Source organism: Malania oleifera, chromosome 2, assembly GCF_029873635.1.
Source record: "Malania oleifera isolate guangnan ecotype guangnan chromosome 2, ASM2987363v1, whole genome shotgun sequence".
NCBI lineage: Eukaryota > Viridiplantae > Streptophyta > Magnoliopsida > Santalales > Ximeniaceae > Malania > Malania oleifera.
Window position 1 is genome coordinate 93,191,509 of NC_080418.1, and position 26,185 is coordinate 93,217,693.

At 36.4% G+C, this 26,185-nt stretch overlaps 1 protein-coding gene across 2 annotated transcripts; it reads left to right on the plus strand.

Moving 5' to 3' along the window:
* Positions 1 to 403: 403 nt before the first annotated feature.
* LOC131149869 (protein FAR1-RELATED SEQUENCE 2-like) lies at positions 404 to 24,699 on the plus strand. 2 transcript variants are annotated; one of them, XM_058100655.1, is made up of 10 exons: positions 404 to 634; positions 712 to 846; positions 20,863 to 22,853; positions 22,958 to 23,011; positions 23,115 to 23,183; positions 23,380 to 23,445; positions 23,944 to 24,012; positions 24,115 to 24,180; positions 24,283 to 24,351; positions 24,430 to 24,699. In XM_058100655.1, exons 2-10 carry the CDS (start codon positions 843 to 845, stop codon positions 24,502 to 24,504), a joined length of 2,463 nt encoding a protein of 820 aa, XP_057956638.1. In that variant the 5' UTR covers positions 404 to 634; positions 712 to 842; the 3' UTR covers positions 24,505 to 24,699. The 2 variants fall into 2 exon arrangements, with proteins under 2 accessions (XP_057956638.1, XP_057956637.1); XM_058100654.1 differs by having other exon boundaries at positions 407 to 634; positions 20,785 to 22,853.
* Positions 24,700 to 26,185: the final 1,486 nt, after the last annotated feature.

Genomic DNA, 26,185 nt, shown 5'->3' on the forward strand with positions numbered 1-26,185 from the left:
TCCACTATTTAAAAAATTATGATATATAATTTATTATGTTGTATGATTCTTTGGAGGTTAAAAAAAATTACTATTTAAGGGTATTTTTTATCCAAATAATATTTACATTTAATATTTTAATTTTTATAAAAAATTCATAGTGTTATTAATTTTCATAGTATTGAAAATAATTTAGAAATTTAATGATGATAATAAAATAATAAATAAAATTATATATTTTAAAATATATAATTTTAACCAATTTAATTAACTAATAGATAAATGTAAAGTAAATATCATTGTTTTTCTCAAGGAAAATTAAAAAAAGCATTTTTATTTTATTTTTTTGGAGAAAAACATGACACTTACGTTACATTTGATCTGTAAAATGTAAATATAACATTTACGTTACAGTTGTTTAATTATTATGAATTAATAAAATTAATTAATGGTCTCCACCCTCCAGTCGCATCCCCGAAGCCCTCCATACCCGAAGCCCCTTCACAGCTCCGTGCCTGAAACCCGGAAGCTCTCCACGCTCCCTTCGTAGCTCCATGCCCGAAGTCCCAAAGCTCTGAGTTATCTATACAAAGCCTAGTTCTGCGAAATCGTGCGGGAAGAAATCGCATATCTGCAAGCCCTCGAAACAACTCAGGTACCTCTCTCTCTCTCTTTCTCTCTCTCTCTCTCTCTGAGCCTTGCAAGTGCTCTGATTTACTGACGCTTGAGTAGCGGGAGAGCGGCGGCGTCTGCGAACGGATGCCCCCCTTGGGAGGTTCCAGCGATGCCCTCGCAAGTGAAGTTGGAGGTGGATGCTGAGGATGTTAGCTTGAATCCCGAGGAACTTATCTCTGAGAAAGAATATGGGTAATGTTCTCTTTCTTGTTAATCCCTAGAAATGCTTGCCTCAGTATACACTTGTATTGCATTAATCTTTTTTTTTTCCTTTTCTTTTCTATGATTGTTTTATGCTTTTAGTTTTTTGTTTTCTGGATTTTTCATCAGTCTACTAATGTTGATTATTTTATGAAATATAACTATATAAAAGCAGATTTATTCCGTGGTAGTTTTGAAGTTGAGGAGCATCTGCCCATTAGATTTGGTCTTGAACTCTGTTGTTGTTAGGTCAAATTGTGTTTGCACAGTAGTTGTGTGCTTTTGGCCAGAAGATGAAGTTTGCTTGATCCATCAAATAAATGCTGCTGCAAGGGCAGTACAAGTATAATGGAACATAGAACAAAGGATAAATTGATTGAGATGATCATGGAATCCCTGGGTTTGGTGTTTTGATTAAGATATTCAGCCCAAATTCAACCTCACTATGCTTTCAGTCACTCTTTGTGTTAAAAGACATTTTTCAAGGATATTGATAGTTTGTCACTTTGTCCTAGCAATTGAACTTCTTTATATTTTAATTGTCAGAAAGATGGTTTTAAATCGCGGTAGCGGGTAGCGTAACGTAATGGTAACGGGTGTAAGGGGAAGCGGGAGTAGCGGATGTTACATAACGGGAAGCAGGTGTAACGGCCGTGAATTTTTTTGAAGCACGCACAACCTTGTGCAGATTAGTGTACTTGTATGTTTTAAGCTTTTAGCCATTCTTAGAAAGAGTTTTAGTGTATTTTGGATCCTTGAGTTCAAGTAATTAAGTTATTTGGTAAGGGCAACAAGTTTACATTTAATTTAAACCACCATTGATAGAAAATTACGTGTGTGTGTGCATGTGCGCGCGCGCATTTATACTTCTCATTGTTTTTATATGTGATAAATTCTTATGTGTGCTAAATTAATTAATAAAAAAAAATACATTATACACTCCATTAATCTATTAGACACATAAGACATATGAATAATATAAATATAAAATAGCCAGAAAAGAAAGAAGGTTGAAGTTGAAAAGTAAAGAACATAAATATCACATTACTAATATTATCAAAAAAATATATTTTCCTAACAAGTTAGTATTTTGAAATTGTTTATCAATGCATCTATTTTGAGTATTTAAAGAAATAGTAAATTTTGTATCATTGTCATCCTCATCATAATCTTTTCCCCCTCTTGCCACTTGGTATATTGAGAATGATATATGAAAGAGAGAAAAAGTATGAACAACAATAACAAAACCAAGCTTTAAAATATGAAGAAAAGGTAAAAAAATAAAAAATATATTTTTTTGTGTAACAGTCTTGTAGCGGTTACGTAACGGCCGTAGCGGCCTTTACGTAATGGTCGCGGTCCGTAACAGCCACTACGGCCGTGATTTTTCTTCCCCCCGATTTCACGGTGTGTAACGGTATCGGTAACCCAAAAAACCGTTACGTAACGGCATTACGTAACGGTTAACGGTCACGGCCTTTATTTAAAACCATGGTCAGAAAGCTTACTGTCTATGCTGAACTTTATTCTGTTATTAACTAAATATAAAGCATGGTTTGGGATTTGCACTAACTATTTATTTTTCTCAGTTGAAGCATGTTATGTGAAATTATACACACGCTTAAGCACAACATGCTAGGAAATTTCTTGAAATGAAATGATTCAGGTTGACTGCCTGTTTTTTTTAAAAATCAAATGAAACTTACTGATCTTCATGACCTGCTGCATAATATATATATATCACATGGCTATTGAAAGGAAATGGATGCCTTCAATATATGCTCATGCATCTATGATGCCTAGCCTGCCATCTCCTCTACTGCTACCTATGATTGGGTGAGCATTGAAATATTGTAGCATTTTTCTGTATTAAACTTTGGGGTATTGAATAGCTTTTAAGAGACAGCTTTAATTCATTCCATGCACTTATTTTATTTATCAACGCAAAAATCCCAGCTAGCTAGAGAGGACAACTCATACATAAAAATGAACTTGAACATGCATGGAAAACCCATCTCAGTCCACTGTCCATAAGCCAACTGCCCAAAAAGACAAACAAAAACACAAAAACAAAAAGCAAAGCCACAAACACATAGCTACATAATCTCAATTCCCACTAATGTTTTGATGTCATGAAGAGGATACCCTTTAAAGTGATCTAGGGCTCTATCTTTAAGATGTAAAGTGTTATTCCTCTTTTGAAAAAAACAAGGGCAGGGGACCCAAGACAATGTCTCCTTCATTTTACATTTTTTAAGGCCACAAAGTGCTCCCAACTTGCTTCCCATGACACACCTTTGTGTGGGGAATCATTGGGGATAGAAATCTTAATTGCAGTAAGTGGATATGACCTTATAATAACTAGCAGGATGAAGAATCCCCAAGTCTTGTTTGTGGGGTTAGGACTCTTTTTTATAGCCCTAAACTTGCCACACTTTCTGGGGCAAGTCAATAGAAAAGGGTAGAAAGCCAGGATTTTCCAAAGGAATATCTGCCTTAATGGTGTTCTTAAATGGGTCATTAGGGCCATAGGTTGCCTATACGTAGAATCACTTTTGCTAGGTTTAAATGCTTAGGCTTGACAAAGCTCGGTCTAAGTACTCTTTATAGGTTGGATCTGTTCAGATTTGTAGACTGAAAAACATGCTTTGTCTCTTAGCATCATGTTATTCATATTGCCATTAATTAATTAATTAGCTTTTGTGGTTCCCTTTCAATCATGGAATTTCAATCACACAAGAGCATTGGATTATTCCCTTTCATTTTCATCTGATTGCTTTTGTTTGGTTGGTTCAGTTTCATTTTTCTTTTTAGTACTAAATGATATTGGCTACAACGTCCAGTAATTTGTGAATTTGGGTGATTAGGTTTAGTAGTTGTTCTTTCCGGGTGATTAGGTTGAGTAGTTTCATTTTTCTTTTGTACTGATATTTCATTAGTAAAAAATTGTGGTGCTAATAGTGGCTGTGCCTTTTTTTTTTTTTTTATTTTTAGGATTTCTAGCATATGTTCTTCAAATCTGTGATTCCTCACAAGCTGCCGTAGTTGCTGGTTTGTGATGGCTGCTGTTTCTTGTGGTCAATGGCCACTTCTTGAACCCTTGGAGGGTTTTTATTTTTTATTTTTAATTTTATAAAAAAACAAGAATAATCATTGATAATGGGAGAATTAAAAGTCTCAGATTTTTTGGGTTAATTTTGTTCATTGACATGTTGCCAATGTGATAATGAGAAATTGGAAAGTCACAGATTTTAGGTGAAAATTTTGTGTGCAGGAATTGTTCCTCCAAGTATGTGTGCAGATTTTGTTCATCCAAATGTGAACAAATTTTGTTGCGTGCATGCCCTCTAAAAAGTTAGACTCTTTATCCACTTTGCTCATTAAATTAATAAGAATAATTTTGTCAAAAATCTATTAGTTATTCATGTGTTACCCACACTACACCAATTCCATAAATTAATGGCTTTGATGTTCTAGGAAGGGGCTGCTTCCCATCTGTTGTAGGTTGCAGACTCACACCTTGGTAGCTGCGTGCCCATCTATTGTAGGTTTTTAGGTGGTTCCATTGTGGCCCATCCATATGGTGTCATGAAACCTACATGTGCAAGTCCTAGACTGAAGCTCACAACATATTTGCATCTAGATTATCCGTCTTATAAGCTACGATATATGGTATTGTATTGTTCATCATTAGCTAATATTTAGTTTTCTTATATTGTTTTCAAAATCAAATTCTATGTGAAGATGACTATAAGAGCAAGAGATTTGACTGCTCTAAAAAAACACCCTCGAGAGGAAATGGAAAATGAGAAGGAAATGGAATCTATCATATATTTCATGCAATTCCCTGTCATACTTTTTGGAGTGTGCCATAGTCAAAGTCACGTGCATAAGAGAGAACTTTTGTCCATTGACATTGATAAGAGGGCTTAGCAAAGAAAGTTATGGACGAGATCTTTAAAAAATGAATCATGTTGCTTATTGCAATTGCATTCAACTCCACAAGCATTTGACAAGTTGTGTGATGTTTTACATGTTAAAGGTGGATTGGTAGCTACAAGATATGTGGCAGCGAAAAAAATTGTGGCATTGTGTTTTTCTTATCCTTGCGCATGATGTCAAAAATAGTGCAACTAGAAGTGTGTTTGGTCATTCAGGGGAGAAGATAATTAGGCATTTCCACATTGTATTACAAGCAGTGATGAATATTGGGAAGTTTTATATCAAGCAGAATCATTTATCCCTCCACGATGTAGGTGATAAATGGAAATAGTTTGAGGGAACACTTGGGGCACTTGATGGAACGCGTCACACTCACTGTTCTTATGGAGAATCGAAGTATATATCGTGATAGGAAAGGTGATTTGAGCACAAATGTTTTAGGAGCTTGTGATGCTAATTTAAGGTTCATTTATGTCCTACCTGGTTGGGAGGGAGCAATCTCAAACTCTTGAGTGTTGCGTGATGCTTTGACTAGGCGTAATGGTTTGAAAATACAATCAAGTAGGTTCAAACTTCTTCTCAAGTTCTTTGTAATCTTCTTCCTTTTTAGTCTTTAATTATAGTGAGATTTTTTTTGTAATGTTCTGTAGATATGTATTATCTTGTGGTTGCTAGCTATACAAATGGTCCAGTATTTTTAGCTCCTTGTAGGGGAACATGATATCATTTCAATTTGTGGAGAGGGTACGCTACATATAATTTTAAGACCACTCATTTGCAAGGAATACAGTTGAGTGAGCTTTTGGGTTGCTAAAGAAAAGATTCTCAGTATTACAATTTGCTTCTTTTTCATGACATGAAGACCCAAACTAGGATTATTAATGCATGTTTGCATTCTTCACACCTTTGTAAGGGATGAAATGTCAGAAGATGACTTGTAAGAAGATGTGGATGAAGAGATAGAAAATTATGAAATCCAAGAAAATAAAGTCGTGGATGAGAATATAGTAGCAGTTAGAGTCATGGATGAATGGGCGACATTTAGAGATAATCTGGCTATGAAAATGTTTGAAGAGTATAGGACTCAACAGGCTTAAGGGATTTGAGATTCTATTTATGTGGTTTTCTTTTTTGCTTGTGAACAGTTAATGATTTATATTTGGGACCATTAGTTATAATCTCTATTTTTTTATAGAAATAGAAAATCAATTAAGAAAGACAATGTACAATCATGTCGAGGATACAAAATCCTCAAATAAAGTGAAAAAACAAAATAAAACTCAGAAAAAATAAATAAAAGCAAAAAATAAAAGCAAAACAAAGGAAATTGCTAATATCAACCTAGAAAACCCCTTTTTAATCAATTAAGAAAGACAATGTACAATCATGTCGAGGATACAAAATCCTCAAATAAAGTGAAAAAACAAAATAAAACTCAGAAAAAATAAATAAAAACAAAAAATAAAAGCAAAACAAAGGAAATTGCTAATATCAACCTAGAAAACCCCTTTTTAATCCCTTCCCGTCATAGTTCACCGAACACTTCAAATTAACTTGTTCCCTTTGACCCTTCCTCACCTTTGATTTTCCCCCATCAAGCCTAACTTCATTTCCACCTTGATCAGACAACTTGATGCCCAATTCATCCAACAAACACTGAGTTTCAATGTCATTCCTAGAGATTTCTTGGACTGGAATAGGTAGAATTCCATCCTTAACCGTTTGTTCAACTTTATTAACCTCATAATCAAACATATTAATTCCCTCTAAGCCTTCAAAAGGAGGAGGCAACACATAAGATAAATCCCCGTTTCGCTTCCAAATCGCTAATACCTACACTACCCTCATTTGTAACATCTCCCAATCTCATACTATTCTTACACCCTTTGGCCCTCTCACCAATTGGCTCCTCCACAATACTTAGAACACCTTTGGAATCTCTCTTAATAATTTTATGTGTTTTTTCACCTGACAAGTCTCACAATTCTCCATTAAGTTTCCTCCCTTCAACACCAATTTGCCCTTTCTTACGATGTGCGTAAACCTGAGTTTTTTACCAAAATATTAAAGAAAAAAAACAAAAAACACAAAAATATAGAAAATGGGGAAAATTTACAAAAATATACCCAACCGGCTTTCCCAAAGTCAGTTTGGGCTTTAAAATATAAAAAAAATGTCAACTTTGTTAGCCGCATGGGACTTGGGGAGAGAGGGGGAAGGGCATTAATGGGGTGTTAGGGGGAATTAAAAGAAAAAAAAGGGGGGGGGGGGTTTGGTGGGGGACACGCTGCCCAGCAGCTGGAGAGAAGGGAGAGGGGAGAATGGGGAGGCAAAAAAAAAAGTTGCATATATTCAAAAATTAAAAATTAAATTATAATAATTAATAAATTTAATTGTCATTATTATTTTTTATATAATTAGTTATTTTTTTATTCAAAATTCATAATACATATATTTTTTTAAAATTTTTTATTGATAGTTTTAATTTATTTAATAAATAAATAAACATAAGTTAAGTAATTTCACTATATTATATTCATTTTTTACAAAAATATTAAAAACAACTTATGTTTATTTGTTTATTAAATAAATTAAAACAACCAATAAAAAATTGAAAGAAAATATATGTATTAAAAGAAACATCGCTAATATTTTCTTAGGTACTCGCATGGTTTTAAATCACGGTAGCGGGTAGCGTAACGTAACGGTAACGGGTGTAACGGGAAGCAGGAGTAGCGGATGTTACATAACGGGAAGCGGATGTAACGGCCGTGAATTTTTTTGGAGCACGCACAACCTTGTGCATATTAGCGTACTTGCATGTTTTAAGCTTTTAGCCAACCTTAGAAAGGGTTTTAGTGTATTTTGGACCCTTTAGTTCGAGTAACTAAGTTATTTGGTAAGGGCAACAAGTTTACACATCATTGATAGAAAATTACGTGTGTGCGAGTATTTGTACTTCTCATTGTTCTTATCTGTGATAAATTCTTATGTGTGCTAAATGAATTAATAAAATAAAATACATTATACACTCCATTAATCTATTAGACACATAAGACATACGAATAATATAAATATAAAATAGCTAGAAAAGAAAGAAGGTTGAAGTTGAAAAATAAAGAACATAAATATCACATTACTAATATTACTAAAAAAAAAATTTCCCTAACAAGTTAATATTTTGAAATTGTTAATTAATGCATCTATTGTTAGTATTTAAAGAAATTGTAAATTTTGTATCATTGTCATCCTCATTATAATCTTTTCCCCCTCTTGCCACTTGGTATATTGAGAATGATATATGAAAGAGAGAGAAAAAGTGATAAGAAAAAGTAAAAAATAAAATATTTTTTTGGTGTAACAGCCCTGTAGCGGTTACGTAACGGCCGTAGCGGCTTTTACGTAACGGTTGCGGTCCGTAACGGTCGCTACGGCCGTGATTTTTCTTCCCACCGATTTCGCGGTGTGTAACGGTATCGGTAACCTAAAAAACCTTTACGTAACGGCGTTATGTAACGGTCGCGGCCTTTATTTAAAACCATGGGTACTCGATGTTGGGTACGGTTCGATGTGTGGTTCATGTTTCCCGATGTCGAGGTACGGTTTGATGTACGGCGCATGTTTCCTGATGTCAGTACGCGTTTCTCGATGTCAATACGATTCGATGTACGGTGCACATTTCCCTATATACGGTGCACATATGCTGATGCCGAGTCCGGTTCAGTGTACGGTGCACGTTTCTTAATGTCGATTTCGATTCGATGTACGGTGCACGTTTCTTGATGTTAGGTACGGTTTGATGTACAGTTCACTTTTCTCGATACCTGGTATGGTTCGATGCGTGGTTCACGCTTCCCGATGTCGGGTACAGTTCGATATGCAGTTCATTTTTCCTGATGTTGGGTACGGTTCGATGTACGGTTCACTTTTCCTGATGTCGGGGTATGGTTCGATGTACGGTGCATGTTTCCCGATACCCGGTATGGTTCAATGTGTGTTTCACATTTTCCAATGATGGGTATGGTTCGATGTACAGTTCACGTTTTTCGATGTTGGGTACGGTTCGATGTATAGTACTGTTGTCACTAAAACTAGCTTTCCCGCTCAAACAATCACGGGAAATTACATTTCGTGCAGAAACTATCCCGAAAAAATATTAGCGATGTTTCTTTAATACATAAATTTTCTTGTAATATTTTTTAGTATTTTTAATTTATTTAATAAATAAATAAACATAAGTTGTTTTTAATATTTTTGTAAAAAATGAATAGAAATATAGTGAAATTACTTAACTTATGTTTATTTATTTATTAAAGAAATTAAAATTATCAATAAAAAATTTTAAAAAAAATTTATGTATTACGAATTTTGAATAAAAAAATAACGAATTTTATATAAAAAAATAATAATGACAATTAAATTTATTAATTATTATAATTTAATTTTTAAATTTTGCATATATGCAACTTTTTTTTTTGCCTCCCCATTCTCCCCTCTCCCCTCTCTTCGGCTGCTGAGCAGTGTGTCCCCCATGCCCCCCACCCCCCCGCCGCTTTTTTTTTTTCTTTTAATTCCCCCTAACACCCCATTAATGCCCTTTCCCCTCTCTCCCCAGTTCCCGTGCAGCTGACAAAGCTGACATTTTTTTTTTTTTAATTTTAAAGCCCAAACTGACTTTTGGAAAGTCGGTTAGGTATATTTTTGTAAATTTTCTACATTTTTGTGGTTTTTGTTTTTTTTCTTTAATATTTTGGTAAAAACTCCGTAAACCTTTCCTTTCTTCAAATTATTCGAACCAACTTCCTTATCATCAGGATTTCCAACTGACCCAAGCATGAAGTCGTGCTTTTCATGTTCCCAAGAGTTAAGATACTTGGAGCCATAATCCCTCCTTTCACCCCTAAAACTTCCCATATGATCATTCTTCTCCTGTCAAGGAGTACCTTGATTTCTTACTTCCATTGCCTGCTCTTTGATGCTACTAGAACACCCCTCCTGATGCCCGCCAAGGATGTTGTTTGAAGAGGAGCGCAGCTTAGGATTATGATCCTGTGTCTTGTTCGAGAATAACTGCTGATCATCTTGCTTTGCTCTGAAAATCTCTGACCTCCCGTAGCCTCCCCACATTTGGGCTGGAGGGCTTCCTTTTGGTTTGGGAACTGAAAGGTCTTACGGGCTGCTCTTGACCTGTATGCATTTTATCACTGCCCAAGCCCAGTGTTAAACCCTTGGGCCTCCTTCATTAGCAAGCCCAGCAAAGAGTTTAAAAGAGGCTTATTATTCTCTAACAGCCGGACCAAATCTATACTAATAGTCAGACCTAGCCCAACCCACTCAATAATTGTCAGCCCATCACCCCTGCAGGAAACCCTAGCCGCCTCTGATCTGGGCTGCTCAGCCGGAAGTGAGGCCCTTTTCGGTGTCGATTGGTTGTGCGAAGTTGACGAAATAAACTTCTCATTCATTCTTCCCCTGCAGCAAGTGCAGACCCCCTCCTGCATGCTCTTAGGGATTGAGTGACCTCCATCATCACTTGCGCCGCCTGAGACAATCTGACTCCATGAATGATAGCATTCTTCTTGTTATCTGCTTTATTAGATCCAGACTGCAAAGCAATGAACGCATCCCCGAATCGAGACCATGCATCCCCTTTTAGCTCTCTAGGAACAAAAATGGAATACCTTTTACCCCTCCATCCATGCCCTATTTCCATGAACTTCCCTGCCCTAGTCGCATGAATCCCCATCTATTAATCGACATACCCCACTCAGACTCTTCGAAAAACTTTGCACAACCTACCTTCATGAGATGAGAATCCCTGAGAAAACCATGAAGCTGCAACCAAAGAGTGACGTACCCACCGATTGCACTTACAGTTCTTCTCAAGGACAATCAGAGCTCCAACCCTCCCTATCTTATCCAATCTCAGATCGAAGGACTCCCTTCAATCTGTATTGAACAAACCCCCACCATCAGTTCGTACTATCACCATGATTTCGAGCACCAGCGAATTGTGCGAAGAGAGGGTTTTTCGCAAGAGAGCAGCACCATCTCAAGCTACTCTACAATGCTGGACCTCTTCTTGGGGGCTTATCAGTTGTAATCTTTTGCTTACTATTTTGCTTATTTGAAGAGTGCATGCGTCTTTTGCTTATTTTTCTTTTGCTTATTTGGTGGAATGATGAATGGGCAACATTTATTTTTCTTTGGGTTTGTAAACAAATAATCTGTTCTTCTCACATGCTTTAGGTATTAATTTTATGTTAGCATGCTAAGAGTTGGGAAAGATACTTCCACTGCTTCCGGTAATTACTTGTGTCTTTAAATTTCTTTAAATTATAGTGTTGTTAGAACTATATCATTAAGGTTCAAGGTGAACACTTTTCATTTAAAGGTATTTTTGGCTATAATGTAAGGTACTCTCTTTTGGAACCCCAAAGAGCTCATTTGATTTCATTTAAATGGGAGCTAAGTTAGCATTGGACTCCCCCACTGAAGCCACTCTAAGCTTCTCAAGTCCTTTGAGTTGTTCTAGAATGTAAGGCACTCTATTTAGACGTTCTTAACATGGTAACACTCACTTTGTGTACCTGTTCTCTAACAAGCATCCCTATCCCTATGTTTGTCTTAGTGTCTCTGCACAAGCAACTTGAAAATAGTCACCCCTATAAGATAGACACATCACATAGGATGGCTTTTTGAATTTTCAATGCCCAATTCACTCTCTTATGACTAGGAGCATTTAATTATTGAGTATTAAAAAGCCAATTTGAAAACTTATCTTCTCAACTTAAAAACTCTTTGGACTTATTCATGTAATAGAGATAACATTCGTATGACATAAATATTTAACTTGCTTTTATTCATTATAGACTTTTAGGCTTATAACTAACAAGGACTTCATTCCTGAAGCGTTGATGACTTGGGGGGCTTGAGCTGAGGGCTGAATGCTTGGAGCCTTGACAACTTGGGAGCTCTTGGTTGAGGGGGTTGAATCCTTGACAACATGAGGGCTCTGGGCTGAGGGCTAAAGCCTTGATAACTTGGAGGCTTCAAATCTATGGTTGAAGCCTTAAAGGATGTGGATTCTCTGATTTGAGGGCTTCATGCTTGGAGTCTTGAGGACCTAAGGGCTTCAGGCTAAGGGTTGAACTTGACAGCCATACTGCTCTGTTCTAAAAGCTAAAGCTTGATGACCTTAGAATTAGAAACTTCGTGTTAAGGGCTGAAGCCCCTATAACCTTCAAGCCCAGGTGTCAAGTTGGAAGCCTTGATGATTTGAGGGCTTCGGACTGGATGCCTTGAGCCTGAACAATTTGGGAGCTCTGGGCTAAGTGCTGAAGCTTTGATAAGACCTGGAGGCTCTGGGTTCAGGGCTGAAGCCCAGTGGAAGTGAGGGCTATGTGTAGGTTGAATGCCTGGACCCTTTTCAACTTGGGAGCTTTGGGTTGATGACCTGAAAGCTTGGGGCTGAGGATTGAAGCCTTGCTGACCTGGAGGCTCCAAGTTGAGTGCTTCATGCTGGAAGCCTTGGCTAACTGCCGGGAGCCTTGGCGAGCTGAGAGAGGCTCATCCTTCGGTCCTATTCTAAGTTTTAAACTTATTGTTTTTTCGCTATGAGGTCATGCATTTGGGGCTCCCAACTCAACTATTTGGCAGTCTAACACAACAAGGTGGTTGTTGAGACTTGTTCATTTAAGAAGCTGCAAGAGATGCCTACATATTTTGTGGAAGTGAATTGATTCCCATGGACGGTGCCAATCTTTTAGTGCAAAAATTAGTCCAAACCGAATTCTAGACCCTTGAATCAACAAATAATCGGCGACTACCCACTACCCTGCAATCAAAAAAGAAAAAAGTATTTGAGAAGCTTAGAGTGGCTTCATGGGGAAACTCCAATGCTAACTTAGCTCTCATTTAAATGAAATCGAATGTATTTTAGGGTTCCAAAAGAGAGTACCTTACATTATAGCCAAGAAGACCTTTGAATAGAAGGCGACCACCTTGAAGATGCAAGGAATAGTTCCATAATATGTGGGTGTGCATCCTTAGATCATGATAGTGTTGCCAATTTTAACCTTAGTTATGAAGATCATGAGCTGCTATGGTGGTGCTATCTGGGTTCATACCTGCATCTTAAAAGGCAAAAGTTATGGTGTCTCAAAGCAAATTAGAACAGCACATGGCCATGGAGAAAAATTCTTGAGGCTAGTAGCAAGGCTTACAACAGTATAAAACCTTCAGTGGGGAATGGGCTAGACACTCACATCTTTTATGATAACTGGTACAACTTATCTCCCCTTGCAGAAACCTTTGGCCCCCACATCCACATCGAAATGAGCCTGCATCTCAATGCTAATATTGCTGATTTTTGGGCAACTGATGATTGGAAATGGCCCAGAAAACTCGCTCCAAATGAGAGCCTGCTGAAAGAGAAACTCAGCTTCTCCCATAAGCCATTTATGCAGGACAGGATCAGCTGGGCTCTTATTCGTTCAAAAGACTTTTCTTTTTTTTATGCAGAAGTAACTGATATCTATTGGTATATCTCTATTGTTTCTTATGTTTATTATGATGATCTTGTTTAGTGTGGTGTGATTATTGATGTAGTAATGGAATTTTTTCCCTTTTTATCTGGCTTCAAGAATCTAGGTGTACTTGTTCAAGAATCTCATATTTATTTGCAAATACATGTTTAGGGTGTCATGGGATCAATGTTATGGCAATACAATGGGAATTTTATTTATTTATTTGAGGAAGCTGAAGTTTTATAGACTGCCAGGCTCTACTTACTGTTAACTAATGATGGCAAAAGCACTGGTCAGTTTTCCAATAATGGTCAAGAGTTCTCACTTTGCAGTACTACGTACATTTTTTAGTGACAATCTTGGAATGCACTTTATCATATTATTAGTGAATAACAGGAAAATTTCCTCTTTGCAAGTGAATGTGGCAGTATAGAGTGAGCAATTCTCCACGAGTGATTTGAATGAAAGAATGTTACTATTTTTTTTTCAAGAAAGATGAAATAAAGAATGGCCAAGCTCTACTTCTTACTCCATATTGTCTTTTCATAACTTTAGTTGCTGGAAAGACACGACAGGAGAATTTGACCTAAAGAAAATAAATAGAACCAACTGATTGTCTCCAACTCTGCTTCTTTAGATCTGTTTATAATTTTTCTGCTCGACTTAGGTACTGTGTCCCTGCCATATTGTATCCCAATCTCTTAGATCTGTGGTCAGAACAGGGAGGATAAGAAGGATCGTCTTGTTAGCTGGGAGGCAGTCAGAAGACCAAAAAATCACAGGGAGGTTTGGGTTTCCGTAATGTGGTTTCTATGGACATCTCTTCAATAGGTAAATGGTTGTGGAGATTCCCTTTAGAGCCTAATTCCTTATGACACAGAGTAAGAAAGAGCAAGTATGGTATTCATAGGAATGGGTGGGGTACTGAGGGAAGTAGCAATGTTTCACATGTGGGCTGCTGGAAATTTGTTTCATTGATTTCTGTTTTTGTTTTTTTTTTTTTTTCTCATTTGTTTTTCTGTTGCAATTGAGGATAGGATTCGTTTTTGGGAGGATATTTGCGTGGGTGAGACTTCATTGGAATCTTTAGTTCCTCATTTCTATAGACATCTTCAATTCATACTGCACCAGTTTCAGAATTCTATTCTTATGAGCTGGGTATTGTATCTTTTGGGTTCCATTTTTCGGGAGTCTCAATGAGAGATATAAATGTGCTTACTTGCCTGTTGTGTGTTATGAATTCTATCAATCCTAATGGAGGGAGGGGGTTCTAGGCTTTCAATTGGGGGCTCTTTGCGGTGTTTTTCTTCAAAGTCTTTTTTCGTCCATCTTACTAAATCTCTCGATCCTAGTGATGTAGGACAAGAAGCAAGACCTTGGCAAGATTCTTGTTGGAGAATACTTAAGAGTTGGATCGAGTAGTTGTTTATTAGTGTGTTTAGTATTAATTAGTACAGGATTATGTGCATTTGGGGGTTTTTTTGTAATATTTTGTAATGTAGGGGTTCGTTTGTAATTCATGTTGTTTTAGGGATATATGTGTAATTTCACCTTAAAGGCTCTTTTATAAATAGTCTGTGAAAGCCATGTTGTGGACAGTTGTTGAATTTGAATTGAATGTGAGTTTCCCCTTGGTATCACCTCTCTCCTCTCTCCCCCTTTTTTCCTCCTATATCTTCTAATCTCTCCTATGGCTGCAGATCCTTAATGCTGCCCCTGCATCATTTGGTATCAGAGCCCAACTTCGATCTCCATTCTTCCATTTCAATCCTTCCATCTTCCCCTTCTCTCTTCTTTTCTGCCCTGTTCCTCTCGCTCTCTTCTTCTTTTCTTCTAATTTTATCTCCTAATCTCTCTCTATTTCTGATTTCTTCTTTTCTTCTCCTCACTTCTTTTTTCTACTCTGTTCTGATCTCTAATTCTGTACCTAATCCTCTGCTACCCAGCAGCCTTCCACTCTCTTTCTTCTTCTCTATTTGTATTCTCGTTTTTGTCCTCTTCTTCATCTTCATCTTCCATTTCTCTCCATTAATCACTTTCCCTCTGTTAGTCTCTTATCTCATCATCAACTGTTTTGAAATTTCAGTTTAAAAAAAAATAAAATGAAAAGCAGTTCTGCAGTTCTGAATTTTTCAGAAAATTCCCTGTGTTGCATTTTTTGAAACCCTAATCTCTAGCCTAGATTATACGATCACCCACACCATCAAAAACAGAACCCCTAGAATTCCCCCCTTCTAAAACTTCATCTCCTTCCGGCTACTGGTGAAAACCCACGTGCCACCTGAAAGTTTCCAAACTTTTCCGAAAATTCCATTCATGTCCCATTTTTCAAAACCCTAATTTCTGGCCTAGATTCTACAACACCACCCACACATCTAAAACAGAAACCCTAGAAACCCTCCCTCCAAAAATTTCATCTTCCAACTAGTGGTGAAGACCCACATGCCACCTGAAAGTTTCCAGACGCTGGTTCCTTCAAATCCACCTTTGCTGGAGCTATTTTGACACACCACCTCCACAACTGTATTCCCCACCCGCTGATCTACCCTCACCTGAAAATTTATAACCAGAGGACCCTTTCCGGAGTCTCACGCATCCCATGCACCGGCAGCCGCAAGTGAAAGTGTCTGCCAGAATCTCCTACTGTTTCCAGTCTCGCGAGAAATTGCCCAGCCGTGATATTTTGGGTTTTCTCTGCGATACTTTAACCTGCAAGGAGATATTTTGCTTGAGGACACAACATATTGCAAGCAAGCACGATAATTTGGCACAAATCCCTAGAAATTGTCACTGCCAGCCTTGGAAAATCAGGTTTTATTGCTGCAATTTGAGAGTTTTGTAAGTGAATTGAAGATATTTCTTGAAAAACTTGGGAGTCAAGTTTATGGTTCTTGGTGAATAGATTGAGTATTGTGGCAAGTGTGTTAAGAACTTTTGGTGATATATTGTTGCAGTATATATGAATAAATCCAGCAATGGGGCAACAGCTTACTAGAAATATGCATGGCTTTTTTCATTCTATAAGCATAATATTAAGCCATTACACACCTTCCTTAAGCTTGGGGGAAAAGTATGCAACATTTTTTATGGAATATGTCCTATGAATGTGATTTCTAGGATCTGAGTCATTCGTATGCAACTTCATCTGAAACCTCATCCAAAGCCTTATGACATATCTTGGGTTGATAACACTTACCTTATATGTTTGTGAAAGATGTTTTATTCCTATCCAAAGGGTGACTATTTGATAATGTTTGGTGTGATATCATACCTATGAAGATTGGCCATGTGCTCCTTGGTTGGATGATTTGGGTGCGACTCAAGGACATGAGAACACATATATCTTCCACTATAATGGTAAGAAGATTATTTTGAAGTCCACTCTACCAATTAACCAAGACAAGGAATCAGGCACACTTATTGAACTTGAAGACACTACAAGGAAGAAAATGAATGTGCTTGAAGATATCTAAAGTCTTTTAGACATGCCAAATGTATAGTTTGTCATTCTTGATATGTTGATTGATGCTAACTCTCAATTCAAGTCTCTAACGCTGCCAATGGAACGTGGTTTCTTGTTTCACTCAAGTGCTAGCTTTCGAAGAGTCCAAGTTTGCTTCTTGCTCCTAATCCTCCAACATATTACAATTCGAGTTCAATAATTTCCTAACTGGGGGACAGTTGATGTAGGACAAGAAGCAAGACCTTGGGAAGACCCTTTTCGGAGAATACTTGAGAAGAATTGAATCGAGGATTGTTGGATTTAGTTAGTAGTTTATTGTGTGTGCTTAGTATTAATTAGTGTAGGACTGTGTATTCGAGGGCTGTTTGTAATCTTTGTGGGCTTGTTTGTAATTCATGTCATTTTAGGAACATATGTGTAATTTCATATACAAAGGCCATGTCATTTTAGGGATACATGTGTAATTTCATATGTAGAGGCCATGTCATTTTAGGGATATATGTGTAATTTCATATGTAGAGGCTTTCTTATAAATAAAGTGTGAAAGCCATGTTGTAGACAATTTTTATGAATTTGAATTGAATTGAACATGAGTTTTCCCCTAGTATCTCCTCTCTCCTCCCCTCCCCTTCCTTCCTCTCTTCCGTTTCTTGACTTTCTTCTAATATTTCCCATGGCTGCAGATCCTTGATGCTGCCCCTACATCACCTAGTCCTTTCTATCTGGATAAAGTTGTGTGGAAGACTAAAGTCCCTTTTAAGATTCTAGCTTTCATGTGAACTTTGGTTCTCGAAGGGTTAATATGAACAAATTGGGTCAGAGTAGGAGGGCCTCACATGACTCTTAGACCAGATGTTTGCATGATGTGTTGGGAGGAAAATGAGACTAATTGTCATTTATGTTTGCATTGCCGTGAGATTTTCATGGAACAATCTGTTTTCCTGTTTTGGTGAGGTTTGGGTGGTGCTGAAGATTGTTCATGAATTCATAGCTGTGCAGTTCTGGGGATTTGGAAGGAATAGGAAAATGATTTCAGAATTGTGCAGTCTTTGCTATAGTGGACACTGCAGCTTGAAAGGAATGCCATAGTTTTTAGAGACTAGAAGACTCCCCCGAGTTTGATTTGGGAGAAAGGTACATTTTTGGCTTCTTTCAGGGTTTTGAGGTCCTTTTGCTATCTCAGGCAGTGCTGATGTAAATCTCTTGTATTTTCTCTTTTCCTGTTTTTGGTTTGTTTTGGAGGACGTCTGATCCTCGTTAAGTGTAATTGTTGTTCTCCTTGCTTTAATAATTTTTTTGTTATTTAAAAAGAAAAAAGAATTTGTTGTGTTAGTCTTGTGTTGTACCTATATCATATGTCCCATGTGCTTGCTTCATTTTTTTCACTCCTAAATAATGCTTGGAACTGTTTGATTTATAGAATTACAGACTGGACAATGTAAAAAAAAGAAATGACAGTGGTTATAGGTGAATTTTGTGTAATGAGCAGGCTGGGATAGTTTTTCATAATATCATTAGTTGCAGCTGCACCAGAAACATGTGGCAACATTCTACATGACAGGGATTCATTGGGTGGTAGCAGTCTATTAGGCGGGGAATACAAGCAGATAAACAGAAGAAAAGAATTACAGAACTGATCCCTCTGACAGTCTTTACTGTCTCATGTTTGGTCTGTATGAAAAGAAACAGGAGACTTCAGAAGGCATAGAATCTTTCCCTAATGGTGTTAAATATGGATGAATTAAAAGTTTGTATTTTTAGATTGATGAGCAGCTGTAATATTCAGGCCGCTGTTGATTTTGTTGATTCTTTCTGTAATTTCAGCTTGTGTATTTAGGTTGATGAAGAATTATGTAAAAACATGGCAAAAATGTAGAATCGTGGAGGACTTTTAAAAACATAAAGAGGTGAGAAAAGATGGGCATTAGTGAAGCTAAACATGAATCATTTAATAATTTATATGCTAGATTAACAAAAAAGAAGGGGAAAGGGACATTTAAACTTGGTAAGAAAGAGCAAGGACTTAGGCACTGTAAAATGTATAAAAAGTGAGGGTGATATTGTCTAAGTTAAGGAAGAAATAAAGAAAGACGGCAAAGTTCCTTTAATAAGCTATTTAATGAAAATCAAGTAGAAGACTTAAATTTAGAATTGAGAAATGAGGAACAGGCTAAAAATATGAGATTTATTCACAAAATTAGAATTAATGAGTTTAGTTTGAATTAAAAAAATGAAAAATGGAAAGGCTAAAGAATCAGATAACATACCAATTGAAGTTTGGAAATACCTAGGTGATAAAAGAATTATATGGTTAGTTAATTTATTTAACACAATTATAAAAACTAAGAAAATATCATATGAATGGAGGAAAAACACTTTAATACCTATAGTTAAAAATAAAGGAGATATTTGAAATTGTAATAACTATTGTGGAATTAAACTTATGATCATATAATGAAATAGTGGGAAGGGATAGTAGAACAAAGATTAAGGTTTAAAATGAGGATTTCAGAAAATCAGCTTGGTTTTGTGCTTGGGAGACTTACTATAGAAGCTATATATCTTTTAAGAAGATCAATGGAAAAGTTTAAAGAAAAGAAAAGAGACTTGCATATGGTTTTTATTGACTTAGAGAAAGCATATGACAGCGTACCTATGAAAGTTCTATGATGGGTTTTAGAAAAAAAAGAATGTATGTAATACGTGTATTGATGTCATTAAGGATATGCATGATGGGGTAATGCCTAATGTTAGGACTATAGGTGGAAAGGCTAGGGAATTTTCAATCACAATCGCTGTACATCAAGCATCTGCTTTAAGCCCCATATCTGTTTGTTCTAGTGATGGATGAGCTTACTAAGAGTAGCCAAAATGAGGTTCCGTGTTGTATGTTATTTGCAGATGATATTGTCTTGATTGATGAAATTAGGGGTGCTTTTAATTGAGGGATTTCTTATTCTCGTCTCATTTCAATTATGTTATTGTAATAAAATTGTTTTATTATCTTAAAAAAAAAAACTATGGCGAGTAGTCTTAGAATCTAGAGGTTTTAGAATAAGTAGAAATAAGACAGAATACACGAAATATAATTTCAATTATAATAGGAGGAATATTGAAGAAAATGTTAAACTTGATGGTCAAGAAATTAATAACACAGATTTCGATATTTTGGATCTACTGAAGGGGAAATTGAAGAAGATGTAATTCATTAAGTTAAAATTAGTTTGGTAAAATGAAGAAGTGCTTCAAGTGTGCTATGTGATTTAGAATACTTTTGAAATTAAAAATGAAGTTCAATAGAATGGCTAAGACCAAGCGACCACATGTTCTATATGGATTAGAATGTTTGCTAAGAAACAACATATCCAAAAAGAAAAAGTTATGAAGATTAGAATGTTAAAGTGGATGAGTGGTATAATGTTAAAAGGATAAATCAAGGAATGAACATATTTGTAGTTAGGCATAGCTTTTGTACAAGATAAGACATGGGAGGGACAACTCAAATGGTTTGGGCATCTACAACGTATGTTGAATAGTGCGCCAGTGAGGAGTGAACTAGTTACTGTGAGGGGCAGGGGCAGGGGTACACCTAAAATAAGTTGGAATGAGATAGTGAGGATGTAATGGCCCAGAATTTGTTGTAAGAAATTACTCATTATCGTGTAAATTGGCAGAAAAGGATTCATGTAGCCGACCCCACCTAGTGGGACATAAGGCTTGGTTTGTTGTTGTTGTTACTTAGGTTGAACGACCTTGGTGCTCTTTATTTTTTTTTTCTTTTTTTGGCTATTGAAAAAAATGAAGCTTCATACAGGTGGAGCCTCTGATGTAACATTGATGGTGATGACTGCATTTCTTGTCCAAATTGGCTAGACAAAGTTTGTTAACACGATCTCATGTAATGAAATTATAATTAATGATCATTCTCATTTACTCTTCATGTTCTTGATAAGATGATTGTTATTTTATAAAAATATATTTTCTCCATGGAGATAGGTCTTGAACTACCTTCAGGTGAACAAGACAATATAGAAACTGGATCAAATATAAATGTTCGCATAGTGGATGGTGCAGATGGAATGAATGCTGGGGAGGATGACTTAAAATCTTCTACAGTGCACAATGTGAGTGTAAATGCCATTTGCTGCGGGGATGTAGTTGATGTGAATGCTTGCGGACGAGATGCTGTTAATAAAGAGGTCACAAACTGCGAGCCCCAAACTGGTTTGGAATTTGATTCGAAGGAGGCAGCATATTCCTTCTACAGAGAATATGCTAGATCTGTTGGGTTTGGCATCACAATAAAAGCCAGCCGTCGTTCAAAAAGGTCTGGAAGATTTATTGATGTAAAAATTGCATGTTCTAGATTTGGAAGCAAGCGTGAGTCCACTACAGGTGTTCATCCACGATCATGTCCAAAGACGGACTGTAAAGCTAGCATGCATATGAAGAGAAGGCAAGATGGAATATGGGTTATATATAGTTTTATAAAGGAGCATAATCATGAGATTTGTCCAGATGACTTTTACGCTGCTATCAGGGGAAAAAACAAGCAATCTGGTGTTCTTCCTTGTCCAAAGAAAGGACTGCAGTTGGCTTTGGATGAGAGAGACATCCAAATAATGCTTGGGTATTTTACGGACATGCAAGACGAGAACCCCAACTTCTTATATGCAATAGATTTGGACCATGAAAAGCGTTTAAGAAATGTGCTTTGGGTTGATGCGAAAGCCAGGCATGATCACGGCAACTTCTGTGACGTGGTCTTCTTTGATAATACTTACATTGTTAATGAATACAGAATCCCATTGTTTCCCATTGTTGGAGTGAATCATCACTTTCAGTTTATGTTGCTTGGATGCGCATTGATTGGTGATGAGACGCCATCAACTTTTGTATGGATAATGCAGACATGGCTTAGGGCAATGGGTGGCCAAACTCCAAGAGTTATTATTACTGATCAGGATAAATCCTTGAAAGAAGCTGTTGCACTGGTGTTTCCAGACGCACGCCACTGTTTTTGTTTATGGCATGTAATGAAGAAGATTCCCAAAAAGTTGGGCCATGTTATTAATCAGTATGAAAATTTTATGGGGAAACTTAACGAATGCATCTTTAAATCTTGGACAGAAGAACAGTTTGAAAAAAGATGGTGGGAAATGGTTGATGAATTTGAACTTCGGGAGGATGAATGGGTTCAATCATTGTACGAAGATCGTAAAAAATGGGTTCCAACATGCATGATGGGTACATTTTTTGCAGGAATGTCTGCAATTGAAAGAGCCGGAAGTATAGCCTCTTTCTTTGACAAGTATCTGCAAAGGGAAAGTACATTTAAGGATTTCATTGAGCAATACAAAGCATTTTTACAGGACCAGTATGAAGAGGAGGCTAAAGCTGATTATGAAACATGGCAAAAACAACCTACCTTAAAATTTTCCTCACCATTTCTGAAACAAGTGTCAACAACTTATACACGTGCAATATTTGAGAAATTTCAAATTGAGGCTCTTGGAATAGATGATTGTACTATGCAAAAGGAATGTGAAGATGAGGCAATTGTAACCTATCGAGTTGATGATCCTGAGCAGCATCAGAGTTTCATTGTTGGTTGGAATGAAAGAGGGTTGGAGGTTTTCTGTTCATGCCGTTCATTTGAATACAGAGGTTTTCTTTGTAGACATGCTTTGCTTGTTCTTCAAATGTCGGGGGTTTCCAATTTGCCATCGCAGTATATATTGAGGCGTTGGACAAATTATGCAAAGATCAAGCAAAATGAGAACAGTATATCAAGTTTGTTCCATTACAGGGTACAACGTTTCAATGATCTCTGTAAACAGGCCATTAAGTTGGGTGAAAAAGGGTCCTTGTCTGAAGAAACATATAATATTGCATTTCATGCATTAGAAGAAGCCCTGAAACATTGTGTGGGTGTTAACAGTTCCGTTAAGAGTGTTTTAGAACCCAACATATTACCCACTCATGGTTTATATGGCATTGAAGAAGAAATTCACGGAAACAGTTTGCCCAAGGCCAAGAAAAGGAAAATGTATAGAAAGAGGAAGGTAATAGAGGCTTTATATTTCACATTAAAAGGTTTCTAATATTCCAATGCCTAAGAAATCATAATTGATAAAACTTTTGTATGGATTTTATTCATATGTTGCAGGAACCTCATCCAGAAATAATGGCTACCAGGCTGCAAGAAAACTGCCATCAAATGGTATGTCACATTGCAAACTTAATTGTTGTGTTGTGTGCAATGGCTGTAATGTAATCATTTTAATGATAGCTGATGGGCTGCATTCTTATTTTCATCAATTTAGGAGCTGTTGAACTCAAGAGTTCAGAGCCTTGATGACTCTTACATTCCTCAACAAGACTTGCAGGGGATGGTATGTTGTATTTCAAACCTAATGGATTGTTTAGTGTTTTGTAAATCCAAGGAATGTGTTATCTGGACACTGAGATGTTGCATGAATTAATATGCTTATTCATCAAGTCATTAACATGTTTCTGAAGAAATATGCTTGTTTGAAATTAATTTTATTCAGGTTGTTATTGACATTTGCCTTTATACAAATTTTGTAGGAACTAGGCTGTCGAGGGCAAACTATTGATGGCTATTATGGTGTTCAACAGACTCTGCAAGGAGTGGTATGGCATCTTTCTACTTCCAACTGTAACAATGTTCCATCAAGACATTGTTCTGTGTAGGGGTGAGCATAATTCGGTTAAAACTGTTAACCAAGTAAATTTGGTCGGTTCGGTTTGGTTTAAAATTTATTTGCTTTGGCTCGGTTTTCATTTTCGTTGAATTTTGGTTTTCGGTTTGGTTTTTGAGTTCGATAAATTGATAATAAATAATTATATATATTATATATATTTTAAAATATTTAATATATTATATATATACTAAAATTTTATATATTTTTTATATATTAAATCGGTTTAAATTGGTTAACTAATTTAACCAAAATTCGGTTTGGTCGGTTTTGAGTTTGGTTAATATGAAATTTCAGTTAGGTTCGGTTAATGAGATTTTTTAACTAAAATTTTTTGGTTAATTAACCGAACTGACGAATGCTCACCCTTAGTTCTATGCATAATGGTGGTGATTATATCTTTAAAACAGACTTTTATAACTCATTGTAGGGACAGTTGAGCTCAATATCTCCTATACCTGATGGGTATTATGGCAGTCAACAGGTCATGCAGGGGCTGGTATGATAAAATGCATCATTTTGACTATGATGTCTTTGTATAGTAGGGAGAAAGAAGAATGGATATGGTTATTGCTCCAATTATTTCTTTACATTTTGTCAGGGGCAGTTGAGTTCAATATCTACTCGTGTTGGCCATTATGTTACCCCAAATAGCATGCAGGGACTGGTACTGGATTCAATAGTTCCAAATATTTAGTGAATTGGTTTGTTTTTTGGTATAAGATGGTTTAAGAGTTGCATCCCTTGTATTGAGGTTTCGTGTTAACAGGGACAGCTTAGCTTCAGAACACCAGCCCTACCTGCATGCTTTGACATTCAGGACAATTTGCAAGATATGGTATGTATTATAATTGTTTCAATTGTGTATGCCTGCCAACTCAGCATGTGGATTCTTTGACTTTCACATTTACTGCAGGAAGAGTCCATGGACTCTGCCCAGTTTCATGGTATTGCTCCAAAACATCTGCAAGATAAGAGTGTCTCTCAGTAGGGGGAGCACCAGTTAGCTCATTTTTTCCCATTAGATAGATATATATGAGATTGTGACAAACTATTGTATCAGCTGCTGTGAATTTTGTATATAATTGAAGAGTTGGTTTTCCTGGCTTCTTTTAGGGGACTGCATCTTATGTAAGCTCATCTTTGTATTATGATTCGAAATTAGTTTTGTACTACTGGTTAAAAAGATGGCGTTATGGACTTGTGTGGTGCATGCCATTCTTAGGACTTTGTAGCTCGAGAAATGCAATGATTTTCAATGGCAGAACCTCATCTTTCCACTTGTTATGAGATGGCGTTATTTCTCTTGCCCCCTTTTTTTCTTTTTTTGGGGAGAGAATTCACCGTCTGACCTTGAAAGCAGATAAAAAAGTGTAATTCTTGTTGCTTCTAGTTGATGGCAGGAGGATGTATTATTGTCCATGACCTTAGCATGTGGCTTGAAATTTGAAATTTGATATTTTTTAAAGCTAAATAATGATAATAATAATAATTCATATCCAAAGGTGCAGACGGCTTTTTGAAACAAAACAAAAAAACTAATATATTAAATTTTGTTGCTCAGTCTTTTTTTTTTTGGTCAACAGACTTCCATTCTGTTTGAAAATTATATTGCTAGCAAATGAAATGATATTTTTGGAAATGTACATTTTTGTAGTTGCAAAATGTAAACATTTCATGAGTAGACATTTTAACCATGAAAATGTCTTTGGCAACAAACATTTTGCTGGTAAAGCCTATTATTTTTTAAAGTTTTCTAAATCAAGGCTTCTAAAATTCATCAATTTGCAATGAAAGCAATAAGTTGCTGAATATTTTTGTTGCACATTTTTTTTCTTTTGCTGTGAAAATAGTTTTGTTGGTAAAACTTTTCCCATTCACCAACATATCAATCTTATGCATGCAACAAAATCTCCTTGGCCAATGACACAAACTATTGCAAAATTGTAAACAAACAGTTTTCTCAACCAGTCCTTTAGATATTCTTCTCTTTAGACAATAATTTTGTGCCCTTTCCTATTAACCAGAAAAAAAATCCCCAGCTTTGATAAGAGCTATCAACCATACTTTTAACAACAGAGTGATGTTGCTAATATCAACTCTTCCATAAGTTTAATGGCCTAAAATTTGATTCACAATTCATTTGGTTTTGTTTCACTTCCCAGTGCAATTAAAGTTAATGTCATAAAAGACATTTTGATGTGGGGAAAATTCACGGAGACACCTAGAATAAGGTCACATGGAAAAAGAGTATTTAACCAAAACTATGGGCAGCCATCCTAGAGTTTCTTGTTCTGCATGTAGGCAAGCAATCCTAAAGCCTGTATGCTTAGGTCTACATCAATATTTAGCCTTGTCTGTGGGAAATAGAGCCAAAGTGATGATGCATTCTCTAGAGAAAAAGAAAAAACGCCCTTCCATGCTCCCAAGCCTTGATACCCCATTGCCTCAAACTAATAATCTGTACTTCTTTTGTAAGTTTTCCTAAGACATTTGCTGCTCTTATAATAGCAACTTTAGGCCATGCAGGAACAATGAGATTGGTAGCCTAGAACTTAGGAGCACTATTGACACATAGTAGGAGAGCAAAGTATAACTGAGGATGTAAATGGAGTGGATTTGCAACGTTATGACCATTACCACCACTTTGTTGCCTAACAACCCTACCCCCC